Consider the following 23,382-nt stretch of genomic DNA (forward strand, 5'->3'; position numbering starts at 1 on the left):
AACCTCAGCAGCGTTGGCACATTGTGAGAGGCCTTGTTTATGCAGTTCAACAATCCTACCACGTTCAAAGACGGTGAGCTTTTTTGCCTTTGCCATCAAGAGATCTTCACAGTGTGATTACTTGACAGGAAATGATATGGAATCCAAATTTTTGCACAGATTTTGGCTTTTAAAGGCTGTGGTCTTAAACGTTTAATCAGCTGATGAACAGCCTATTTGAGTTAAATTGTTGTTTTCAATAAATTGCCTGCTCACAACTTTTGGTCTCTTGTTCCCATTTCTTCTTTTTGCATCTATAAGCCTTACTTAGAACCTGCCTAAGATCCAACAGTGCAAAATGCAAATTCATGCAATTTTTTAACTGGTCTTAAGATTTTGATCAGGAGTGTATAAACAGAAGACCAGGATGCACAAATACAATTGAAGGTTTCATCCCAGTGTCTCCTTTTCATTGGTTCAGGAGGAAAAGGGGAGGCAGGAGAAAGTAAACTAACTGTGCTGAATGATCAGAATCAGAATCAGAAGTATTTTATTGCCATGTAGGTTTACACCTACAAGGAATTTGCTCTGGTTATTGGTGGTTATAAGTGGTGGAAAGCTCAGAAAGTGGAGCTTATGGTTGAATTGATCGAGAGTCTCCTCTGGGGAATAAGAGAAAACTTCAGTGCCCAAAAATGTATCTAGGAATCCAAACCATTTGGATGGTGACAGAGCTCCATGCACTGTCACTCAGGACAGCCTCATTACTATAATCATGCATGTGACCGGACACACAGCCTGAAAATCTGATTTATGGTTAATGACTACATTACTTTGTAGATATACGGTTAGTACTGTACATCTTGACAGATACATGCAGGTCTCTTTAATGCCTTGGATTCATGTATCTAAGGCTTATCTAAATGTATATTAACACTTCCAGATAAACTATGGTTTCCTCAATAACTGATAAGAACATGTGACGAAGAAAAACAACCCAATCAATACGAATTGAATGCTAATGTGCCTCAAATCACTTGTGGGTGTACTTGATCAATCTAAAAGTTGGTTGGTGATATGAGTTTTGCTCTTTGGAGATGAGTGTATGGCTCTTAAAAGAGCCTTTGTGTTGGTGGTTTCCAGCAGCTTTGCTTTACTTGGACTTGGGGGCCTTCTCGGTCTTCTTGGGCAGAAGAACAGCCTGGATGTTGGGCAGCATGCCGCCCTGAGCGATGGTCACTCCGCCCAGGAGTATGATGAGTTCCTCGTCGTTGCGGACGGCCAGCTGCAGGTGGCGGGGGATGATACGGCTCTTCTTGTTGTCGCGTGCAGCGTTTCCAGCCAGCTCCAGGATCTCAGCGGTGAGGTACTCCATCACAGCCGCCAGATAGACGGGGGCGCCAGCACCTGCACCCGCGACAAGCTGATCGCCCTGAGGCACACTACCCTCTTGGCCGGAGAGAGACCCACCATCCCGGAGGAACTTAAGACGAGACGGCGGGGCTGCAGAGCGGGGCTTAAACGGAGGATGGAGAAGAGGTAGTTTAAGCCCTTCATCCCTGCAGTCATCACTGGAAACGTGAGGTCGCTGGCAAATAAAGTGGACGAACTGGAAGCGCTCATCAGGACACAAGGGAGTACAGGGAGTCCAGTATAGTGTGTCTCACGGAAACGTGGCTGCACGAGCAGATACCGGACTCCAACGTCACCATTCCTGGCTTCCAGACGGTTCGAGCCGACAGAGACACCATCGCGACCGGCAAGAAGAAAGGAGGGGGACTCGCCGTGCTCGTGAACAACAGGTGGTGTCACCCCGGGCACGTCATCGTTAAACAGCGTGTCTGCAGCCCGGACATTGAGCTTGTCGCCGTCGGACTTTGTCCATATTATTTGCAGAGGGAGTTTACCAATGTTTTCGCCATCAATGTTTACATTCCTCCATCTGGGAACGCAGAAGCAGCGTGTGATGTCATCCACACTGTGACTGCAAGATTACAGACACAACACCCCGGGGCCTTCATCATCATCACAGGTGACTTTAATCATGCTTCCCTCTCATCCACAAATGTTAAGGATGCATACAGCTCCACTGCCCTGCCACAACTGGGCAGGTCAGACCACAACCTAGTCCTGCTCCCACCATCATACAAGCCTGTGATTCAGCAGCACCCAGTCACAGTGAGGACAGTGAGGAAATGGTCTCATGAGGCCATGGAAACACTGCGTAGGGCGCTGGAGGCCACAGACTGGGATGCTCTGTATGAGCCACATGGTGAGGACATTGATGGCCTGACTGACTGTGTCTCTGAGTACATTGGGTTCTGCATCGATAACACCATCCCCACTAAAGAGGTCCGCTGTTACCCAAATAACAAGCCGTGGGTTACAAGCGACCTGAAGGCCCTTCTCAACGAGAAGAAGAGGGCCTTTAGATCACGGGACAGAGCAGAACTCAAACGGGTTCAAAGGGAGCTCAAGCGCAGCATCAGGGAGAGCAAGGACAACTTCAGAAGAAAACTGGAGCACAAACTGGAGGAAAACAACACCAGGGACGTCTGGAGTGGTATGAAGGAGATCACTGGTTTCAAGAGGAGAGATGGGGGAGCAGCTGGGGATGAACGACGTGCGAACGAGCTGAACACGTTCTTCAATAGGTTCAACTCCAACCCCCCCACCCCCAGTGGACCCTCCACTGAAGCCACTGACTCTACGACTACCTCTACTGCATCTCTGAGCAACAACCCCCCCACCTCCCCCCATCACCCCCTGTCACCATCTACCCCCCCCCCCCCCCCCCCGCTGGCCTTTACCACAGACCTTTTCACACCTCCCACCCCTAGGACATCCTCACATCCCCCACAGCCCCCCACCACCTCCTGCAACACACACATCTCTGCACCACCCTCAAACCCACCACTGACATCCCCCACCCCCCAGTCTGGACTCCACATCACAGCCAGCCAGGTGAGGAGAGAGCTGGAGAGGCTCAAACCGAGGAAAGCTGCGGGGCCGGACCGCATCAGCCCTCGTGTGCTGAAGGCCTGTTCCAGCCAGCTCTGTGGAGTTCTCCAGCACCTCTTCAACCTGAGCCTACACCTTCAGAGAGTGCCAGTGCTCTGGAAAACATCCTGCTTGGTCCCAGTGCCCAAAAAAGGATGTCATGCTGCACTGGAGGAGTACAGGCCGGTGGCACTGACCTCTCACATCATGAAGGTCATGGAAAGACTGGTCCTGGCCCACCTCAGACCGCTGGTGTGCCCATCACAAGACCCCCTGCAGTTTGCATATCAGCCCCATGTTGGGGTTGATGATGCAATCATCTACCTGCTGCAGAAGGCTTACTCCTCCCTGGACAGACCCAACACCTCAGTCCGGATCATGTTTTCGACTTCTCCAGCGCCTTCAACACCATCCAGCCCAGACTGCTGAAGGCCAAACTGGAGGGCACGCAGGTGAGTGCTGCCCTCATCGCTTGGGTCGATGACTATCTGACGGGCAGACCGCAGTTTGTGAGATTACAGAACTGTGTGTCTGATAGTCTGGGGCCGGTATTTCAAAACTTGTAATCCAGATCAGAATGATCCGGATAACCAAATCCCCCTGTCCTCAGCCACGGATCAACTGGATCTATCCCGGTATTTCAAAACTTTGCTAAATTGGATCAGAGTGATCCTGATACCGGCAGATTGGGATGTCCAAATCCGTCCCGCCCCCTGGATCACAGACAGGAAACAGGAAATGGCGCCAACATTTTACAAAAAAAGGAGAAGCTAGCTCAACTATTGTCTCTGAATTAAAGTATAATCTTAGCCAGTGTTGATGCGTCCTCAGACTAGATGAAAGGCAATCATTATATTGAGTTAACCAATTATGTAAATCAGCACAAAGTTGAAAGAAGAGCTCGGCGATCTCTAATTAAGCAGAGTTCGCGCTAATGCGAGCTAACGCTGCTCCATTGACTCCTGTGTTAAGGAGCTAACAAGCTAGTAAATAGGCTAGCGTCTGTATGTCGCGGTCCACAGTCCATTTGAATGCATTCACTCGCAAGGCATTGTGTGTAGATTTTAAAATGTGTTGTACATATCTTTTTAGGAAACAGTTGTTAACAAAGGGGACAGCCCTAAAACCTTAATATTAGATTTTCTTTACAGATGTCTGTGGGAAGAGACTTGCACAGACTTGCTCCAAATGGCATTACTTTTTGAGCTTTGGCTATGAAAATTAAGTGTGTGTGCTGAATGCATGTGAATAAAAACATTTGACAGAGTTTCAGTGGAGGCCTTTATCAGTGGGTAACTTAACAAAAAAAACTGTTACTTAAATAAGGCATTCATATTCAAACTTAAACATACAAAGTTTTGTTAAACAAAAGCACCAGACCTTATCAATGAGGATCAAGAGAAATACAAATTAACCACCACCATGTAAGCACAAAAGGCAAGCTGAGAAGGGGGATGGCTACAATGAACTACTGAAGGCGGAAACGGAACGGGCTCAGCAACAAATAATTCTAACAAATGAACAAATCAAACTAACACTTCTTAAACAAGAAGAAGTGAAGTTAAGAATTCAGTTGCTGGAAAAGCAGTTAAAAGACTGAAATGTATACTGCATAGTTTAACACTGTTTGTTTAATAAATCACATTGTTTTTCCTTCATAATTCCTTGTTAATTGGAGTTTGTAATGTCACTTACACGCAGTAGTGTAATGTTTATTCTGTGTTGCACTTCTGACGCCGATTTGTTAAAGTATTGCAGTGAAAAGCGTGCATGTTTGCAGAAAAAAAAAAGGAACGTGAAAAGGAAATAAACATTGATCAAACAGCAGTGAAGCTTAGGTGTATTAAACAAAGAACTTTGGGGGCAGTTACACTTCAACTGTTCAAATCTTAACATGTAATCTCCCTCAAATCCACCTCTGAGGTGGGATCAGGGTGATCCTGATTTTTAGGATCAATCTGATCCAGATTTCCCACTTAAGTTTTGAAATACTCAACAGCAGCTTTTAATCCGGATCAAAGGCAGGATTGGATTGCCAAATCTGAATCTGAATCTTCAGGATCAGATTTGCTTTGAAATACCCGTTTTTAGGATCTGATCAGGATTTAATCCAATCCAGGTGGATTAATCCTGTCGAATCATTTTGAAATACCGGCCCCTGATCAGTAACATCGGGGCCCCCCAGGGAACTGTGCTGTCCCCCTTCCTCTTCACCATATACACTGCTGACTTTAAGCACTGCACAGAGACGTGTCATCTGCAGAAGTTCTCTGATGACACAGCCATTTTGGGGTGTGTTGAGGGCGGAGGGGAGGCTGAGTACAGGGACCTGGTTGACAGCTTTGTGAAGTGGTGTGGGGAGAACCGCATGCAGCTCAACGTGGCGAAGACGAGGGAGATGGTGGTGGATTTCAGGAGGAACAAGCCCCTTCCCTCTCCTGCCTGCATCGGTGGGACGGCTGTGGAGGTGGTCCCTGCATACAAGTACCTGGGTGTCACACTGGACAATAAACTGGACTGGTCCACCAACACAGAGGCCGTCTACAAGAAGGGCCTGAGCCGGCTTTATTTCCTGAGGAGGCTCAGGTCCTTCAATGTCTGCAACAAGATGCTGCAGATGTTCTATAAGTCTGTTGTGGCGAGCACCATCTTCTTTGCTGTGGTGTCCTGGGGTGCGGGCATCAAGGCTAAGGACGCCAATAAACTGAAAAAACTAATCAGGAAGGCAGAGTCTGTAGTTGGCTCTAAGCATGTCACCCTGGAGGAGGTGGTGGAGGACAGGATGCTGGCAAAACTGCTGGCAATCATGGACATTCCCTCTCACCCCCTCCACATAACACTGGACAAGCTAAGGAGCAGCTTCAGCCACAGACTCATTCAACCCCGCTGCTCTAAGGAACAATACAGGAAATTGTTCCTCCTAACCGCAATAAGACTGTACAACGCATCTACCTCTGTCAGAGCCACCATCACAGAACTGCACTAAATATACCTGTCTCAATTCATCACTTTATACAATAATATTGTCTTTTGCACACTCAGTCTACATATTCTTACACTCATAGTTTATCATATTATCTTTTGTATCGCCAAATACATATATATTTATACCCGTACTATATATCATATATTATATCATACTCTTTATATATTCTTTGTATAGATAAGTCTATATACACATATTTATACATGTGTACATGTTGTTGTTATTATTATTATATTTTACTATTATTATTATTATATATACTCTTGCTGCTAATATTACTATATACTGCTATTATTATATTGGTATAATTACTCTCATATATAAATATATATTATATACTATATATACTGTACTATTTTTTATATACTGTAACAATAATATTACCATCATATCATCAGTACTTACCATCATCTGCCACTGCACCTTATCTACCCATTTATCTTGTGTTTCTGTTTTTATTGTTTCTACCGCAATATTTTATATTTTGTTTTATTTTATTTTATTTTATTTTATTCTATTCTATTTTTTTGTTTTCATTGTACTCAAATGTACCGGCTGCTATGACGACTTAGTTTCCCTTCGGGGATGAATAAAGTTATCTATCTATATATCTATCTTCTCAAGCAAACGTTGGGATTTATAAAAACAAACTTGATGGGAAAATTTGCGCATTCCCACGCAAACTCTCACCCATGCGTACAAACGTTTTTGAGACGGGAAAGTAGCGACGCAGACGTGAGGTGGTGAACTGAAGCAGATTACTGATCGAATTCATCTTTTACATTAAAACCAACAGCCTGGTTTTTCTTGCGCAACATATCTGTTCCACAAGAACCTTTTAATTAAAAAAATATATAAAACAACTTAAAGTAAATTATGTTTAGATTCGATATCGATCTGTGATAACTGATCTTTTTTTTACTTCAGGTTCCGTTCTTTCGCTCATCTTCACTCTCACACATTGTGTTATCCGCAGCTGCAGCATCAGGGTATCAGTGTATTTTCTTTATTAGTGACATCAATGCAGTCCCATGAAATCGTTCTTCACCTCCACCTCACTAACAAATACCTCATGTCAGTGTCAGAAAGTTTCGCTTCCTTTTCTCATCGCTTGAAGACGTGACTCCGTCAGAACTCACGGTGGAAACCCATTGGTCAGCAGCATCATTTAATATTCAAGCATTCACCATTTATTGTTGAATGTAGGCGTTTGGAGGGCCGATTTGGATTTGGAGGCACATCCACGTATAAACGTTTCCAGTAGGACTGTGATTTATGAAGCAAACATTGCGTTCAGGTGTGCGCTCACCTACGCTAGGTTTTAGAAATCATGACTTTCTTTGGCGTAAGCCATTTTCTGGCTTTGGTTCGTATGTACACTTTAAATGCTCTTGGTGGATGGAACGCCACTTCCTCTCCAACGTCTGTGATATCTGTTTTAAAAGATATTTGATAACTATACTATGGAGATAGTCTGCTCTGGTTTACTTTCGTATTGTTCAGCAGGGCGGCAGTGTCAAGGATTGTTTAAAATGAGGCTGCTGTACATTTAACAACGTTAGCAACTAGTGGGGGTTTGATGTTTCGACAACTTTCATGTATGTTACTGACAAATAGCTGTGAATTTAATGTCAGAACTTGCCAAATATAGCTCACCAAGTGGAGATGGGGTAATTGTCAATGAACCTCAGATACAAACAGAAGATTTTTTATCTACTGGTCGAACCTAAAAGGACACAAAGAAGAAGAACATTCAAATGTTAGGGCCCTTAAAGTCAGACCATGCTGGGAAAGGGAAAAAGTAAAGACCGAATGTTATGTATATATAGCAACTAAAATAGCAAAAAAGTCTGAGGTTACCTGAAAAAATATCAAGTGCAACAGTTCCATTTTCCTCCTGTATGACATGAGTTTTATTTTAAAGAAAAAATGAAGAGAGACAAAAGAAAAGGAAATTGGGCAGACATAGTAGAGGTAAGACTACGGAAAACAGACAATGCTCTTGACCCATTCTATATACAGATGGGTCAAAGGAGCCGAAAGAAGGAAAGACTTGGTTTGCTTTTGTTACCCCAGAGATAAATGTAAAAAGTATACACAGTAGAGATGTTGGCAATAACAATGGCATTACAGTGGACGGAGCAAACAAAATAAAAAGGTTATAGAATATGTAGATTCACTATCAGCATTGTTGTCAATACAGTCAATCATCCCATTGCAGAGCAGAGTTTTTTTATGACATATATGAAACACAGACCAAATTATTCACAAACTGAAGTCAGATCCATGTTGGTCCCAAATCGAAAGGTCATTGAGGGAAATTAAATGGTTGATTCACGCGCCAAACAATCATTAAAACAGGGAATAATTATGGAGGAAGCAATCAGTTATGCCGAAGCCAGAACAATAATAATGAGTACCATCATGCATGACTGGCGCAAACAATGGGATGAGGGAGGAAAAGGAGGCCATATGTATCAGTTAAAGCAAAAAGTGGGATGAATGAAAACAATAAGCAATGAATAGTGACACATCCATAAGGACCATGTGAATGTGGTTTAGGTAAAGAAATTGTGGAACATGTCATCAGTCACTGCCAAAGATTTAACACAGACCGAGGAAAGCTACAGAAGGATCAGGGGAGATGTGGGTATTTGGGAAGTGAAATTTAAAGTCCTGTTAGAGTTTTTAAAAGAAATTGGATAGATAGATAGATAGATAGATAGATTACTTTATTCATCCCCGAAGGGAAATTAAGTCGTCATAGCAGCCGGTACATTTGAATACAATAAAATACAATACAATAGAATAAAATATAAAATATTGCAGTAGAAAGAATAATAACAGAAACACAAGATAAATAGGTAGATAAGGTGCAGTGGCAGATGATGGTAATAGTACTGATGATATGATGGTAAATGTTATTGTTAGACAGTATATAAAAAATAGTAGAGTATATATAGTATGTAATGTATATTTATATATGATAGTAATTATACCAATATAATAGCAGTATATAGTAATAATAGCAGCAACAGTATATATAATAATAATAATAGTAAAATATAATAATAATAATAATAACATGTACACATGTATAAATATGTGTATATAGACTTATATATACAAAGAATATACAAAGAGTATGATATAATATATGATATATAGTATGGGTATAAATATAAGTATTTGGCGATACAATAGATAATATAATATACTATGAGTGTGAGAATATGTAGACTGAGTGTGCAAAAGACAATATTATTGTATAAAGTGATGAATTGAGACAGGTATATTTAGTGCAGTTCTGTGATGGTGGCTCTGACAGAGGTAGATGCGTTGTACAGTCTTATTGCGGTTGGGAGGAACGACTTCCTGTATCGTTCCTTAGAGCAGCGGGGTTGAATGAGTCTGTGGCTGAAGCTGCTCCTTAGCTTATCCAGTGTTTTGTGGAGGGGGTGAGACGGATTGTCCATGATTGCCAACAGTTTTGCCAGCATCCTGTCCTCCACCACCTCCTCCAGGGTGACAAGCTTAGAGCCAACCACAGACTCTGCCTTCCTAATCAGTTTTTTCAGTTTGTTGGCGTCCTTAGCCTTGATGCCCGCACCCCAGGAAACCACAGCAAAGAAGATGGTGCTCGCCACAACAGACTTATAGAACATCTGCAGCATCTTGTTGCAGACGTTGAAGGACCTGAGCCTCCTCAGGAAATAAAGCCGGCTCAGGCCCTTCTTGTAGACGGCCTCTGTGTTGGTGGACCAGTCCAGTTTATTGTCCAGTGTGACACCCAGGTACTTGTATGCAGGGACCACCTCCACAGCCGTCCCACCGATGCAGACAGGAGAGGGCAGGGGCTTGTTCCTCCTGAAATCCACCACCATCTCCCTCGTCTTCGCCACGTTGAGCTGCATGCGGTTCTCCCCACACCACTTCACAAAGCGGTCAACCAGGTCCCTGTACTCAGCCTCCCCTCCGCCCTCAACACACATCACAATGGCCGTGTCATCAGAGAACTTCTGCAGATGACACGTCTCTGTGCAGTGCTTAAAGTCAGCAGTGTATATGGTGAAGAGGAAGGGGGACAGTACAGTTCCCTGGGGGGCCCCGATGTTACTGATCAGACGATCTGACACACAGTTCTGTAATCTCACAAACTGTGGTCTGCCCGTCAGATAGTCATCGACCCAAGCGATGAGGGGAGCACTCACCTGCGTGCCCTCCAGTATGGCAGTCTGGGCTGGATGGTGTTGAAGGTGCTGGAGAAGTCGAAAAACATGATCCAGACTGAGGTGTTGGGTCTCTCCAGGGAGGAGTAAGCCTTCTGCAGCAGGTAGATGATTGCATCATCAACCCCAACAAGGGGCTGATATGCAAACTGCAAGGGGTCTTGTGATGGGCACACCAGCGGTCTGAGGTGGGTCAGGACCAATCTTTTCATGACCTTCATGATGTGAGAGGTCAGTGCCACCGGCTGCTTCTCTGTTGCTCAGAGAAGCAGTAGAGGCAGTCATAGAGTCAGTGGAGGGTCCGCTGGGGGTGGGGGGGTTGGAGTTGAACCTATTGAAGACTGTGTTCAGCTCGTTCGCACGTCGTTCATCCCCAGCTGCTCCCCCATCTTTCCTCTTGAAACCAGTGATCTCATTCATACCACTCCAGACGTCCCTGGTGTTGTTTTCCTCCAGTTTGTGCTCCAGTTTTCTTCTGAAGTTGTCCTTGCTCTCCCTGATGCTGCGCTTGAGCTCCCTTTGAACCCGTTCTGGATGAATGAGGAATATTTAACTTTAAATTAAGGGGCGAGGGGTTGTTTAGCCAGCTAAAATATATAAATAAAACGAATAAACAACAAATTAAACAACACAAAAATGCCAGTACAATAGGTGACAGTATGCGCTGTTAACGTTAGGTGCCAGCCGCAATTAAACAACAAAGCGAAGAAGAAGATCCCGGGGTCCTGATTGGTGAGAGACTCCTCATGGAGATCAGCGCCGCCCAAAGGACCGACCCCTGAGTCCCCGCTGCTTATTGGAGGAAAGTGCCGGCGGGCCTCCGCTGCTCTTTCTGGTTGGTCTGGTACTAATCTTCGTGCTGGCTCCTCGCATATATAGAGTAGGGTTCGCTGTGTTCACAGCAGTTTCTGTTGACGTATCTCAGGAAACAACCTTCATCCATAATGTCTGGCAGAGGTAAAACCGGCGGAAAGGCCAGAGCTAAGGCAAAGACTCGCTCTTCCCGTGCTGGGCTCCAGTTCTCCGTCGGTCGTGTTCACAGGCTGCCGCGTAAAGGCAACTACGCACATCGCGTTGGTGCCGGCGCCCCCGTCTACCTGGCGGCTTTGCTGGAGTACCTCACCGCTGAGATCCTGGAGCTGGCTGGAAACGCCGCCAGCGACAACAAGAAGAGCCGTATCATCCCCCGCCACCTGCAGCTGGCCGTCCGCAATGACGAGGAGCTCAACAAACTCCTGGGCGGAGTGACCATCGCTCAGGGCGGCGTGCTGCCCAACATCCAGGCTGTTCTTCTGCCCAAGAAGACCGAGAAGGCCCCCACGTCCAAGTAAAGCCAAGCCGCTGGAAACCACCGACACAAAGGCTCTTTTAAGAGTCACACACTCACCTCTGAAGAACAAAACTCCTCATATCACACAGCAACATGTATAATACACACAAAAGCCATGTAGGGCATATTCGCATTCAATATGTGTCATTGGTTTAGTCTTATTATTATTTAGGAAGCAAGGGCTAGGAGTCATAATACACATTAATATAATTCACATTTGAATACGCCTAAGGTACATGGCTCCACGGCATTAAAGAGAGCCGTATTTAACAGGCTGAGTATGAACAAGTTCGAGGTTAAGAATCACAGTAAATCAGTAGTTTGAGTCAGGGATGAGAGTGACAGGCAAAAATTGAGTTCAATATATAAGGTTCTAGCAGCATCTTTCTTTTTTAGTTAAACTCCTGTCTGTATCATTGATGGATGTAGCGTCCCCGGCTGAATGATGGTCGGATTCTTTTTTTTTTACTGATGGTTCATTATCCTTTATTTTCTCTTCACACATCCGTGACATATGAACACACCGTAAGAACTTGTGCCTTTCTCAGCCAGGTGCTTAAAAACAACAAAAGAATACTTTTCATTCAACCACAAAGCAGCGATCTTTTCCGTATTTCCAGGAAGTGCCTTTTCAAAATAAAAGAAACCGTTTCAAAATAAAGTATAAAAAAAAAAGCAATAGGGCATTAATAGGTCATTTACAACCAAATCACGAGTGAATTTCAGAACAATATGGGATGCAAACACGAATGATTTACTAAATAATGACTTCAATACTTTAAAGGATAAAGGTTTGGTGTGAGGAGGATGGTTAAACAGTCTCTAGTAGCAGGATCAGCTTCTGAACTGGGCGTTCAACGATAGAGGGCTTGCCAGAACGCCGTCCTTCCTTGTCCCTTTTTTCCTCTCCAAGACGAATCTTCACTCTTCTTACCAGTCCATCGGAATCAGTCACTGTCTCTACAACTTTGGCCAATCTCCACTCGTTGCGTGGCATACCATCTGCCTTCTCCATGACTATGTCGCCGACCAACAGGTTTCTCCTCGGAGCATGCCAGCGTTGTCTTGTGGCGATGTTCGAGAGGTACTCTCTTTTCCAACGGCTCCAGAATTGCTCTGCAAGATACTGAACGTGACGCCACCTCTTGCGAGCATACATGTCCTCTCTGATAAAGCTGCCAGGAGGTGGTAAGGCTACAACCGATTTTAAGGTGAGCAGGTGATTTGGCGTTAATGGTTCGGGACTGTTCGGATCACTCAGACTGTCCACTGTGAGTGGACGACTGTTTACAATAGCCATTGCTTCATAGAAGAATGTGCGCAGCGAGGCATCATCCAGCCGACCTGATGAGGATGAGAAAGTGGCTTGAAGAACATTCCTCACCGTTCTGATTTGTCTCTCCCATACACCACCTGCATGGCTTGAGTGTGGAGCGTTCATGATGAAGTCACACTGCTTCTCAGCCAAAAATGTTGTCAGACGATTGCAGTCCACCTGCTTAAGAGCCTCACTCAGTTCGTTTTTAGCTCCAACAAAATTACTTCCTTGATCACACCGTATGTGACGTACCGCTCCTCTTAAGGCAACAAAACAACGAAGGCCATTAATGAAAGCATCTGTTGACATGTCGTCCAACATTTCAATGTGGATAGCCCGGCAGCAAAGGCACGTGAAAAGAAGTCCATATCGCTTGTGCACCTTACGTCCCTGTTTGGTGTAAAATGGGCCGAAACAGTCCATTCCACAATAGGTGAATGGTGGTGATGGATCTACACGGTCTGGCGGCAGATCTGCCATACGCTGCTCTTCTGCAGCTCTCCTGTGTTTCCTACACTTAACACACTGACGTATATATGCAGCAACAGTTCTGTTTATTCCAGGAACCCAGAACCCATTAGATCTGATCTCATTGATCGTAAAACACTTTCCTTGATGTCTGACTTGCTCATGGGAGTGTGCAATTATCATCTTGGTAATGGGATGATCCTTTGGGATTATCACTGGATGTTTCTGTGAGGAAGGGAGAGCATCCATCTGATATAGTTTACTCTGAGATGGAAGACGATTCCCTTTGCTGAGCAACTTAATCTCTTCTCTGTACACTTGTCTCTGTAAGTCCTTTATGACAATGCACTGTGCATCTTCTCGCTCTTGGACAGTACTGTGGTCTGTAGATTTGTTTCCTTTGACACGGCGGATGAGACGTGCTACAGCTTGAGTGGCCTTATACCATGATGAAAACTTAGACAAACGGTCTAAGAGACTTGCTTGTTCCGTGGTCTGTGTGTTCAGTATCTGAACTCTTTTGATTTCAGGGTCTCCAATCGGTATTTCTGTAATGACATCAGCAGCTGGAGGTAAATCCTTCTCCCATAGGAACTGAGGTCCTGTGAACCAGTTTGATGTGAGAAGCTCACCTGCACTTGAACCCCTCAAAGCCAGGTCTGCAGGGTTTTTGTCTGTGGGGACATATCTCCACTGCTCTGGAGCTGTGCTCAGACGTATCCTTTGTATCCGGTTTGATACAAACGTGTGGAAGCGTCGTGCCTCGTTGTTAATGTACCCCAAAACTACTTTGGAGTCAGTCCAGAAGTACTCATCAATGTCTATGAGACCTAGCTCCTCCCTTAGGGTGTCACTTGCTGTAACTGAGACAACTGCAGCTGCCAACTCTAACCTGGGGATAGTTGTAACCTTGATAGGAGCTACTCTAGACTTTGCTGTAATGAGAGCACAATGAACACTTCCATCTTCATTCACCTGTCTCAAATAAGAACATTGACCATAACCACATGTACTCGCATCAGAGAAGTGGTGTAGCTCTTTTCTGAAGACGCATCCAAAATCAACTGGCACGTAGCATCGAGGTATGTTGATTTTCTCCAGATTTGCAAGGTCACTCAGCCACCGTTCCCACACTGGTTTTAATTTACTGAGGAGAGGTTCGTCCCAACTTGTACCTTGCCTACACATTTCCTGAAGCACTCTTTTCCCAATGAGCATGAAGGGAGCAATAAACCCCAGCGGGTCATAGATGGAGGCAACTGTGGAAAGAATGCCACGACGAGTTGCTTGCTGATCCTTAATGCAGATGAGAAATCTGAAAGTATCAGATTCAATGTGCCAAAGAATCCCTAAGGCTCTCTCCAACGTTGAATCATTGAAGGCGATATCAAGTGCTTTGACTTCAATGGCACGCTCAGAGGGGGGAATGCTCTCTAGCACTGACTTGTTATTGGTCACAAATTTGTGAAGTCGCAGACCACCAGTAGCACAGAGGTCTTGAGCTTCCCTTGCAAGCTGAATAGCTTCATCTACACTTGCTATGCTTGTGACGCCGTCATCAACGTAGAAGTGTCTCATAATGAACTGTGAGGCGAGAGGAAACGGGCTCTCGTTTTCCTTGGCAAGATATTTTAGTCCATAGTTGGCACATCCTGGCAATGATGTCGCACCAAATAGATGAACCTTCATACGGAATTCCTGTGGCTCTGCACTCAGGTCTCCGCCTTTCCACCAGAGGAAACGTAGATAATCTCTGTCAACTTCAGACACGTGGAACTGGTGGAACATTTTTTCTACATCACACATCAGTGCAATGTGATTCAGCCTAAATCTCATGAGGACACCAGTTAGATTATTTGTCAGATCTGGGCCTGATAGCAGGTGGTCATTAAGCCTGCTCCCCCTGAACCTTGCTGAACAGTCAAAAACGACACGGAGCTTTTCTGGCTTTTTGGAGTGATAAACCCCGTGGTGAGGGATGTACCATTTTTCTCCTTCCTTCCCTTCATGATGAACAGCCTCTGCATCACCCTTCTCAATAACCTCATTCATGAACTTCGTGTAATGCTCCTTATATTTTTCATCCTTCAAAAGCTTTTTCTTCAGATGACCGAGCCGGACAATGGCTAGTTGCTTGTTGTTAGGAAGGTGTGGTCTCTCCTTAAAGGGGAGTGGCATCTCACAATGGTCATGAGCATTTCTTTGAATTCCATTTTTTAACATATTTAGGAAGAGAATGTCATCTTGAGAAACAGCCTTGCCCTCCTTATTGTCCTTGAAGTCAGACTCTAAGACCCGGATAGCATCTGATGGGGTAATTGGTGGAAGTTCTCTGACGATAACTCTGTGACACATGTTAGCGATAGATGGTAATTCGAGATGAGGTGATGAACATCCCACGATACTCCAACCTAGATCTGTGCGCACTGCATAAGGTTCATTATCACCTCCCATGATTACTTGCTTAGGTGCCAGTGCCCTTGAGCAGTTGTAGCCTATTAAGAGACCAACTTCACACTCCAGTTGTGGTGGAATTTCATCTGCTATAATGCTGAGATGATTCCAGTGCCTTGCCGTTTCACAGGTAGGAATGTGTTTTCGATTCACTGGTATGCAGTCCTTGGTGTAAGCCGGAGGAAGATCAATGAGGATTGTTGAGTCGTATCCACGAACTCTGAGGCCTGAAACTCTTTCACTGTGCATTAAGGCATCCTTTCCAATCATGGTAGTTAGCTTGAGCCTCACAGGTTGTGCTTTGGTTTGTAAACCTTGGCTAACATCCTGGTCAACGAAGACTGTGTCACTTTGTGTATCCAGCAAGGCATAAACAAGCTTTTCCAAACCTGGATTGCTGATGGAGGAGACCCAGACTGGCACAATCATGGAAGTGTTTACAGATTGGTCCTTGGTGTCCACACTCAGAGACAATGTGGTTGCTGACTCGTCTATGATGCCGTGATTTGAGACCGGCACTTGTTTGGCTTTAGTGTGGTTGTCATCATGGAGACAAGTTGGATGTCTTCCCTTACATGTGTCACATGTGTGTCTGTAACGGCAATCTTTGGCACTATGGCCTGGCTTTAAGCAGCCGTAGCAGAGTCTCTTTTCCTTCACAAATCTCTGTTTATCCTCCAGTGATCTCCCTATGTACTGAGGACAGCTGTGCAGACGGTGGTTAATGTCTTTACAGAGCATACATGGTGGTTTTACACTTGGCCTTGATTTCACTTGGTTTTCTGTCTCTGTAACTGTTTGGGTATGTAGAACACTAGATTTATTGTTCAGCCTTTCGTAGATATAACGCTTCTCTCTAGGTCATTCTGTAGAATGAAGAGCATAGATTGACGTTATAGGATTACAGGCGACCTCTGCTTCCATCACCATAAAGTAAACAAATTCTTTGAAGTTTGGGAATTCCTGCCTGTCTCTCATAACTTGGGTGACTTGGCGGTTCCACCGTGATGCTGCCCAGTCTGGCAGCTTTTGAACCAATTTATGATTTTCCTCACAGTCATTCAAAATATCAAGGCCTTTAACGTGAGGCATGGCTTCTTGACATGCATGCAAGAAATCAGAAAATGCCCGCATCCCTCAGCATCTTTTGGTTGGATCCTTGGCCAGTTAGTCAGCTTTTCTCTGAAGGCTCTCTGTATAACAAAGGGCTGACCGTATCTGTGGTTGAGACGGTTCCATGCATCCATATAGGCTTCATCATCACTTCTATAAAATATGCCATCAAGTATTTTCCGAGCTGGACCTCCAATGTACTTTCTCAGATAATGCAGCTTGTCTGCTGAAGAAATGTTCCTTCTATCTATCAATGAAATGAATGAAGCTTTCCACTCAATGAACTGAATGGGGTCACCAGTGAATACAGACGGCTCTGGCATTGGGAGTCTGTTCAAGGATATAGAATCCTGGACTGCTTGAGCAAGACATGACACATCTGTTTGTGAAGGTGAAGCAGTTTGTGGGACATGAGCAGACTGCTGGATGGGAGTTGAAGACACAGTTTGCTGTTGAGACACATGCTGCTGTCTCTTAGTGTTGTGATCAGAATACACACTGGCCTCTTGCATCACTTCCTGATTGTAAATCACTAATCTTGCTCGTGCAGCTCTAACATCCTTCTCTGCCTTCAGTCTTTCCAGCTCACGCTTCTGAACTTCCAGATCTTTCCTCTGCTGTTCTTCTAGGAGCTGGATCCTTTCCTTTTGTCTTTCCTCTTCCAATAACACCTCATACTCTGCTTCCTTAGCTGCTAACTCTGCTGCAGCATCGGCTCTTTTAGCTGCTACGATGGAGCTCACAGAGTGGATGCTGGATTTGCTACTAAAGTTGTGACTTGAAGGTGAGGCTGTGGATCCATAGATGGAGCGAGCATAGTCTCTGTTAAGCAGCTCACGGAGACGCTGTTTTACTACATCACTGTTAAATTCTCCATCTATACCTGATATCTGTTCATATGCAATTTTTACAATGTCCTTTGTGACTGCATCGCAGGCATCAACACGACGTCTTATCTCTCTAGATGGAGTAATGTGATCTCTAATTTCCACATATATACTGGTAACATCATCCCTACCTTTCTCAAGGGTTTCTATAAGAGTTACCATTTGGCTTTCAGAAATGTCAGATTTGAGCTGTTCTCTTACTTTGCGTGCCTTGATTTTCCATAGTTCGTAAAAGTGGACGAGCCATTTCTCCTTTCTTTGAGCCTCCTCTCTCTGAAATGCAAGCATCTTTTCCGTGGGGTTCCGTTGTCGACCACAGCGGCGGGGATTCTCCTCTTCACTAAGCTGACAAACCTCCCTCAGCTGGTCTGAGTCCGTGTTGTCCAAAGGTGATTCCTCAGATGCTTCCATTTTGTAAAAAAGGTGCCACAAACTTAGACCATCACATCAAGTCCCTCCGCCGTAATCCCGGTGTCGATCAGAGCGGCGGTGACCGATGAGGTGAAGTTCTTACTGTAGCGTCCCCAGCTGAATGATGGTCGGATTCTTTTTTTTTTACTGATGGTTCATTATCCTTTATTTTCTCTTCACACATCCGTGACATATGAACACACCGTAAGAACTTGTGCCTTTCTCAGCCAGGTGCTTAAAAACAACAAAAGAATACTTTTCATTCAACCACAAAGCAGCGATCTTTTCCGTATTTCCAGGAAGTGCCTTTTCAAAATAAAAGAAACCGTTTCAAAATAAAGTATCCAAAAAAAAGCAATAGGGCATTAATAGGTCATTTACAATGGACGCGAAAACCAAGCCTAAAATCTTGTTTTTATGCCCGCCCTACTCTAATTGTTTTATTATTAGAAAGATATCAATTTCTTCAGTAAGGTTATTTGAGAGTCTAGATTAGATATAAATGTTAGTTTTAGATTGTAGTTGAAACGGATGAACGAATAAACCCTTTTCCGGACAATCACATAGTACATAATACTTCGATCTGTGATAGCAAAGGTTCTATATCCATAACATGATTAAGGTGAGTGAAAATGTTGACATGGCTGTTGTAGGCAACAATAATCATTTGTATTTATGTAAATATTGGAAGGAAAACTCACTGCAGTCTGTTACACATTAGCTCTTGCGTAACAATAAATAAAGGTCATAAATGGCAGCCGTCGTTATATCAACAGGTTAACATGGGTTATATATACAATATTAATAAAGTAATGTATTCAAATTGATTAGTGGGTGGTTTAATTGTTGTAATCTGGAAGAATGACTTGAGAGCAGAGGATGTGAGCTCATTGACTCGGTGTGTGGCTCTTAAAAGAGCCGTTGAGTTGTTGGAAAGTAAGTTTATCCGCCGAAGCCGTACAGTGTGCGGCCCTGTCTCTTCAGAGCATACACCACGTCCATGGCGGTGACGGTCTTCCTCTTGGCGTGCTCGGTGTAGGTGACAGCATCGCGGATCACGTTCTCCAGGAAAACCTTCAACACGCCGCGGGTCTCCTCGTAGATCAGACCGGAGATACGCTTCACTCCGCCACGGCGAGCCAGGCGGCGGATGGCGAGGCTTGGTAATTCCCTGGATGTTATCACGGAGAACTTTGCGGTGACGCTTTGTGCCTCCTTTACCGAGCCCTTTTCCTCCCTTTCCTCGTCCAGACATCTTTCTTCAGTAAAATGAGATTTAGTAAATACACTGCTCAAAAGGAACCACAGCCATACATCGCCTGACTGAGGACCTGGTAGAAGACAGAGGCAGGCGTCTTCTTCCTCTGTGGATCCTCATGGCCGAAGATAAATAACTACGTGGTGCGCTAGCGCCTCCAGAGGTTTGGATGTAGGTCGGTAGATATTAAGGTTTGACACTATCAGTTTTGTGTAGCAGTAGGACTGTAGCACGTTTCCATCAAGTAGGAATAGTGCCTGTTTAAAATGCTTGGTTAAAAATAAGAGTATATTAGGACTGATTAGGGAAGAACTTAGACAATGTATTAATATTGAGCAACCTTTAGTGAAAACCAGTGGTCACACAAATACTAAGCTCACAGTTTCTCCCTTAGCTCTCCTGTTATCCTCAAATTGTAATAATTATAATTATGAATAAATTATAATATAATATTGCAACCTGAGTGGATATTTCAAGCAAATCTCCTCATTTCACCCACCATCTTGAAGTACGCACACACACACACACACACATATCATTTTAGGCATTAGCATTTAATTCTTATTCGTTGGCGTAGTTTTACTGTGTCACGCGTTATTCTCAGGTAGTGAGGAAACCAGCACACATCTGGAAGTGTTAATATAAATATCATTTACTTCCAATTTCCATACATATCATTTACATGGATCCACAGCATTAAAGGGACCTCCAAACATCTGCCAAGATGTACAGTATGAATATTTATATATTGAAAGAAGCTTGTGCAGGCACAGCATATCAAATGCAGTTTTCAACCTCTTTACACTCGTCATGATGCAAATCTAGTGGAAGAGGTAATAATATTTATTTATTACTACCTCTATTATTTACAAAGTAATATATCCATGAACAATAACTCTGGTGATGCTTTTGCTTAAGCTGTAATATCAGGTTTTAAAAGTTAGGTGCTCTGCTTCATGTCACATGTGTGATTATAGACGTGTTTCATCAAAAACATTGACCAAGTCCTCTGTTGTATTCAAGTGCCCCAGTTAACATGACAGTGATCCAGCATGCACAACATAAAACTGTAGCAGCTAAATGGAACTCAGCCGTCATTATTATTTTCTGAGCTATCGACCACTTCTCACCTGAACAATAAACTGGACTGCACCGATCATGCCACTGAACTCTTTAAGAAGGGCCAGAGCAGACTGTATCTGCTCAGGAGACTGAGGTCTTTTGGAGTGCAGGGGCGCTCCTGATGACTTGTTAGGGTTGCCATTGTTGGAAAGTGTTACTCAATGCTTGCTCAATCATGTGCTGCCAAACAATGTGAGCCGATTCTCTGGTCTCAGTCCAATTTATACTCAAGGTGAGTCCTGGCTGTGGCCCACAGCGGATGGGCATGGACTCAAAAGTTTTAAGGTGTAGTGAGCTAGCCCTACAGCCCTGCCAGGAAGCCCCACATTTGGCTGTGCGCCTTCGTGACTGTCTTGTTTTGGTTCTACTGCAGGTGACAAGGTAATGCCATGAGCCATAGGTTGTGCAGGACACAGATGCCAAGATAATTCCTCACCTTCAAGGTATATAGATAGATAGATAGATAGATGGATACTTTATTAATCCCGAGGGAAATTCAGATCATCCAGTAGCATGTACACTTAACACATCACTGACATATATAAATAAATCACATAAATCACATACATCACATACGGAGGGCATATATACAGATACAGGTGGAATGCAATGATGTGATTGTGTCAGTGTCCATTATTAAAGTGATCTTGTGCTGCTGGAGTGGATAGTACAACAAAATATAAACTGTATATATATTATAAAAACAGCAGAAATATATATATATATATATATAAATATATAGGAATATCAATCAATCAATCAATCAATCAATCAAATTTTACTTGTATAGCCCATATTCAAAAGTTACAATTCTTCTCATGGGCTTTAACAGGGCGTGACGCTCTCTGTCCTTAACCCTCAACAAGAGTAAGGAAAAACTACGAAAAAACCCTTTAACAGGGTAAAAATACATAGAAACCTCAGAGAGAGCCACATGTGAGGGATCCCTTTCCAAGGACGGACAGAAGTGCAATAGGTGCCACAAAGTTTGATCGTGAAATATACGTGACATTTATATGGACTGTGGGTAAAATCTGAATGACATTTACGTGAAGACGATGAGAAAGTGAATGTTGACGTCAGTGATAAGAGATAAAGTGACATTGTGACCAGTTTGGATATAAGGCATCCCAATCTTCGAGAATGGATCATTTGAACGGTGTTTCTGAACTGTGCTGGAAAGGAAAATAAAATCCATCACTTCAAGTGTAATCCAGCCTCCTGGATTCGTTTAACATTCGGTTACAACGGGACGGGGTCTAATGTTTGGACACGAGTCAGCTGTGAGAAATTACTCCTCAGACACAAGCAAGTGGCCATCGTATTTGGAACTTAGTGGAGCGGCCACTACAGTACCACACTATAATTGTACAAGCTCAAAGATCTGATCCCTTTGCTACAAATTAATCAGTTAAAATCAACTACAGATGCACAATATCATGGCATGATTTATGATTTATGACTATAGATGATGAGGATGAAAGGGTGTCAACGTCATGGTTATTTATTATATTTGGTCAATGCATTAGTAAACTAATCATGTTGTCCATTAAAGTATTTTTAATATATTATGCATTAAGTCAAAAGGAGAGCTGGGCCATCATCATTTGTGCGTACGCATGGTCGGAGTAAAAATTAAGGGAAGAAGATATTGATGAATCCCAGATTTGTGCATCAAGCGCTCATATGCACAGCTTAAGCATAGATTTGCATGTACGCACTGTTTGTGAATGAGGCCCATGTCTCCTAACTCCTTTTGACATTTGACAGCAGTAAAAATACATCCATTAATTGTTTGGTCTCAGGTAGACTGACAGAGCTCGATGAATATAATATGGTTTTAACACAAGAGGGCAGTGAAGACTTTCTAATGGTCTCTTCCTCAACAGCTGCAAAGCCATCCTGATTAAAGTGCAGTTTTTTAACTGCAACCAATTCGGTCAAAACCTTTTATTCATATCTGTATTTGAATATATTTCATAACCATGTTTAAGTGACATAAACAAACATTAGAAGACGGACATTTCTATGAAGTATTTTTTTGTGCATCCTTCATATTGAATGCTACATTCTGTTACACGAAGTGATTGGTTCTACAGGCCTGTTCCTCACTGTTTCTCTTACAGGCTTGATTGATTGAGCATCACAGTGCATAAATACTTGATGCACTGTTCCATTATGTAACAAACTGTTTCTTCTAATCATAAAAAATATTATTTTGCTGATGTTCTCAGCTAAACGTTGCATTTATTGCACTCCTGTGTGTCCTGGGAGAGGGATCCCTCACATGTGGCTCTCTCTGAGGTATATACGCAATTTTCACCTGTTTATTTAGAGGGTTGAGGACAAAAGATTTGTCACAACTTGTTAAGCCTTATGAAACAAATTGTGAATATGGGCTGTGCAAATAATATTTGATTGATCATTCATTAGTCACTTTCTTGTGCATTGTTTACATTTTGGTGCGTTGTCTTGTTTGGACACATTTGGAATATTCTGCTATTGTGGTGCAATAATGTGGATTGATTTGAGGAGAAATAGTAACAGATGTTGTCACTGATGATAGGTGACAAAGTTCATCCCTCTTTTAAATAAAGCTTTAATAGGTTGCCGGATTTATATAAAGGCAAAACTACACATGTATCCTTGATGGCAACTTGATAATATTGCCAGATGTTTCCTTCAACAAAACAATGGTAGTTTCAATGAACCAAATGTACCTACAATTTGATGTTCAGTTAGTAGCTTGAGCATAAATTCACCTAAGGAAAACAGTGCAGGTAGTTGTAATAAACCTGCCTCTTCAATACAAATATTTTCTCTCTTG

At 43.4% G+C, this 23,382-nt stretch overlaps 2 protein-coding genes and 1 pseudogene across 2 annotated transcripts; 1 reads left to right on the forward strand and 2 right to left on the reverse strand.

Moving 5' to 3' along the window:
- Positions 1-1,132: 1,132 nt before the first annotated feature.
- On the reverse strand, positions 1,133-1,730 carry LOC133962103 (histone H2A, sperm-like). The gene is made up of 2 exons (XM_062397554.1): positions 1,647-1,730; positions 1,133-1,495 (listed from the first exon to the last, which is right to left on the reverse strand). The coding sequence occupies exons 1-2, from the start codon at positions 1,728-1,730 to the stop codon at positions 1,133-1,135; spliced, it is 447 nt and encodes a 148-aa protein (XP_062253538.1).
- Positions 1,731-11,135: 9,405 nt separating this feature from the next.
- Positions 11,136-11,525, forward strand: LOC133961398 (histone H2A-like). Its single transcript, XM_062396487.1, has one exon. The coding sequence runs from the start codon at positions 11,139-11,141 to the stop codon at positions 11,523-11,525; it is 387 nt and encodes a 128-aa protein (XP_062252471.1). The 5' UTR covers positions 11,136-11,138.
- A 7,592-nt stretch (positions 11,526-19,117) lies between these two features.
- LOC133962251 (histone H4-like) lies at positions 19,118-19,430 on the reverse strand (annotated as a pseudogene).
- Positions 19,431-23,382: the final 3,952 nt, after the last annotated feature.

Source organism: Platichthys flesus, chromosome 10 (assembly GCF_949316205.1).
Source record: "Platichthys flesus chromosome 10, fPlaFle2.1, whole genome shotgun sequence".
Lineage (NCBI taxonomy): Eukaryota > Metazoa > Chordata > Actinopteri > Pleuronectiformes > Pleuronectidae > Platichthys > Platichthys flesus.

What these genes read in the sequence shown, in the direction of transcription:
- LOC133962103 (XM_062397554.1), bottom strand. Translation starts at nt 1,730, where the DNA reads ATGGTGTCTCTGTCGGCTCGAACCGTCTGGAAGCCAGGAATGGTGACG. An exon ending in GCTCGTGCAGCCACGTTTCC is followed by an intron (nt 1,496 to 1,646) that starts GTGAGACACACT and finishes CCTCCGTTTAAG; the next exon opens with CCCCGCTCTGCAGCCCCGCC.
- LOC133961398 (XM_062396487.1), top strand. Translation starts at nt 11,139, where the DNA reads ATGTCTGGCAGAGGTAAAACCGGCGGAAAGGCCAGAGCTAAGGCAAAG.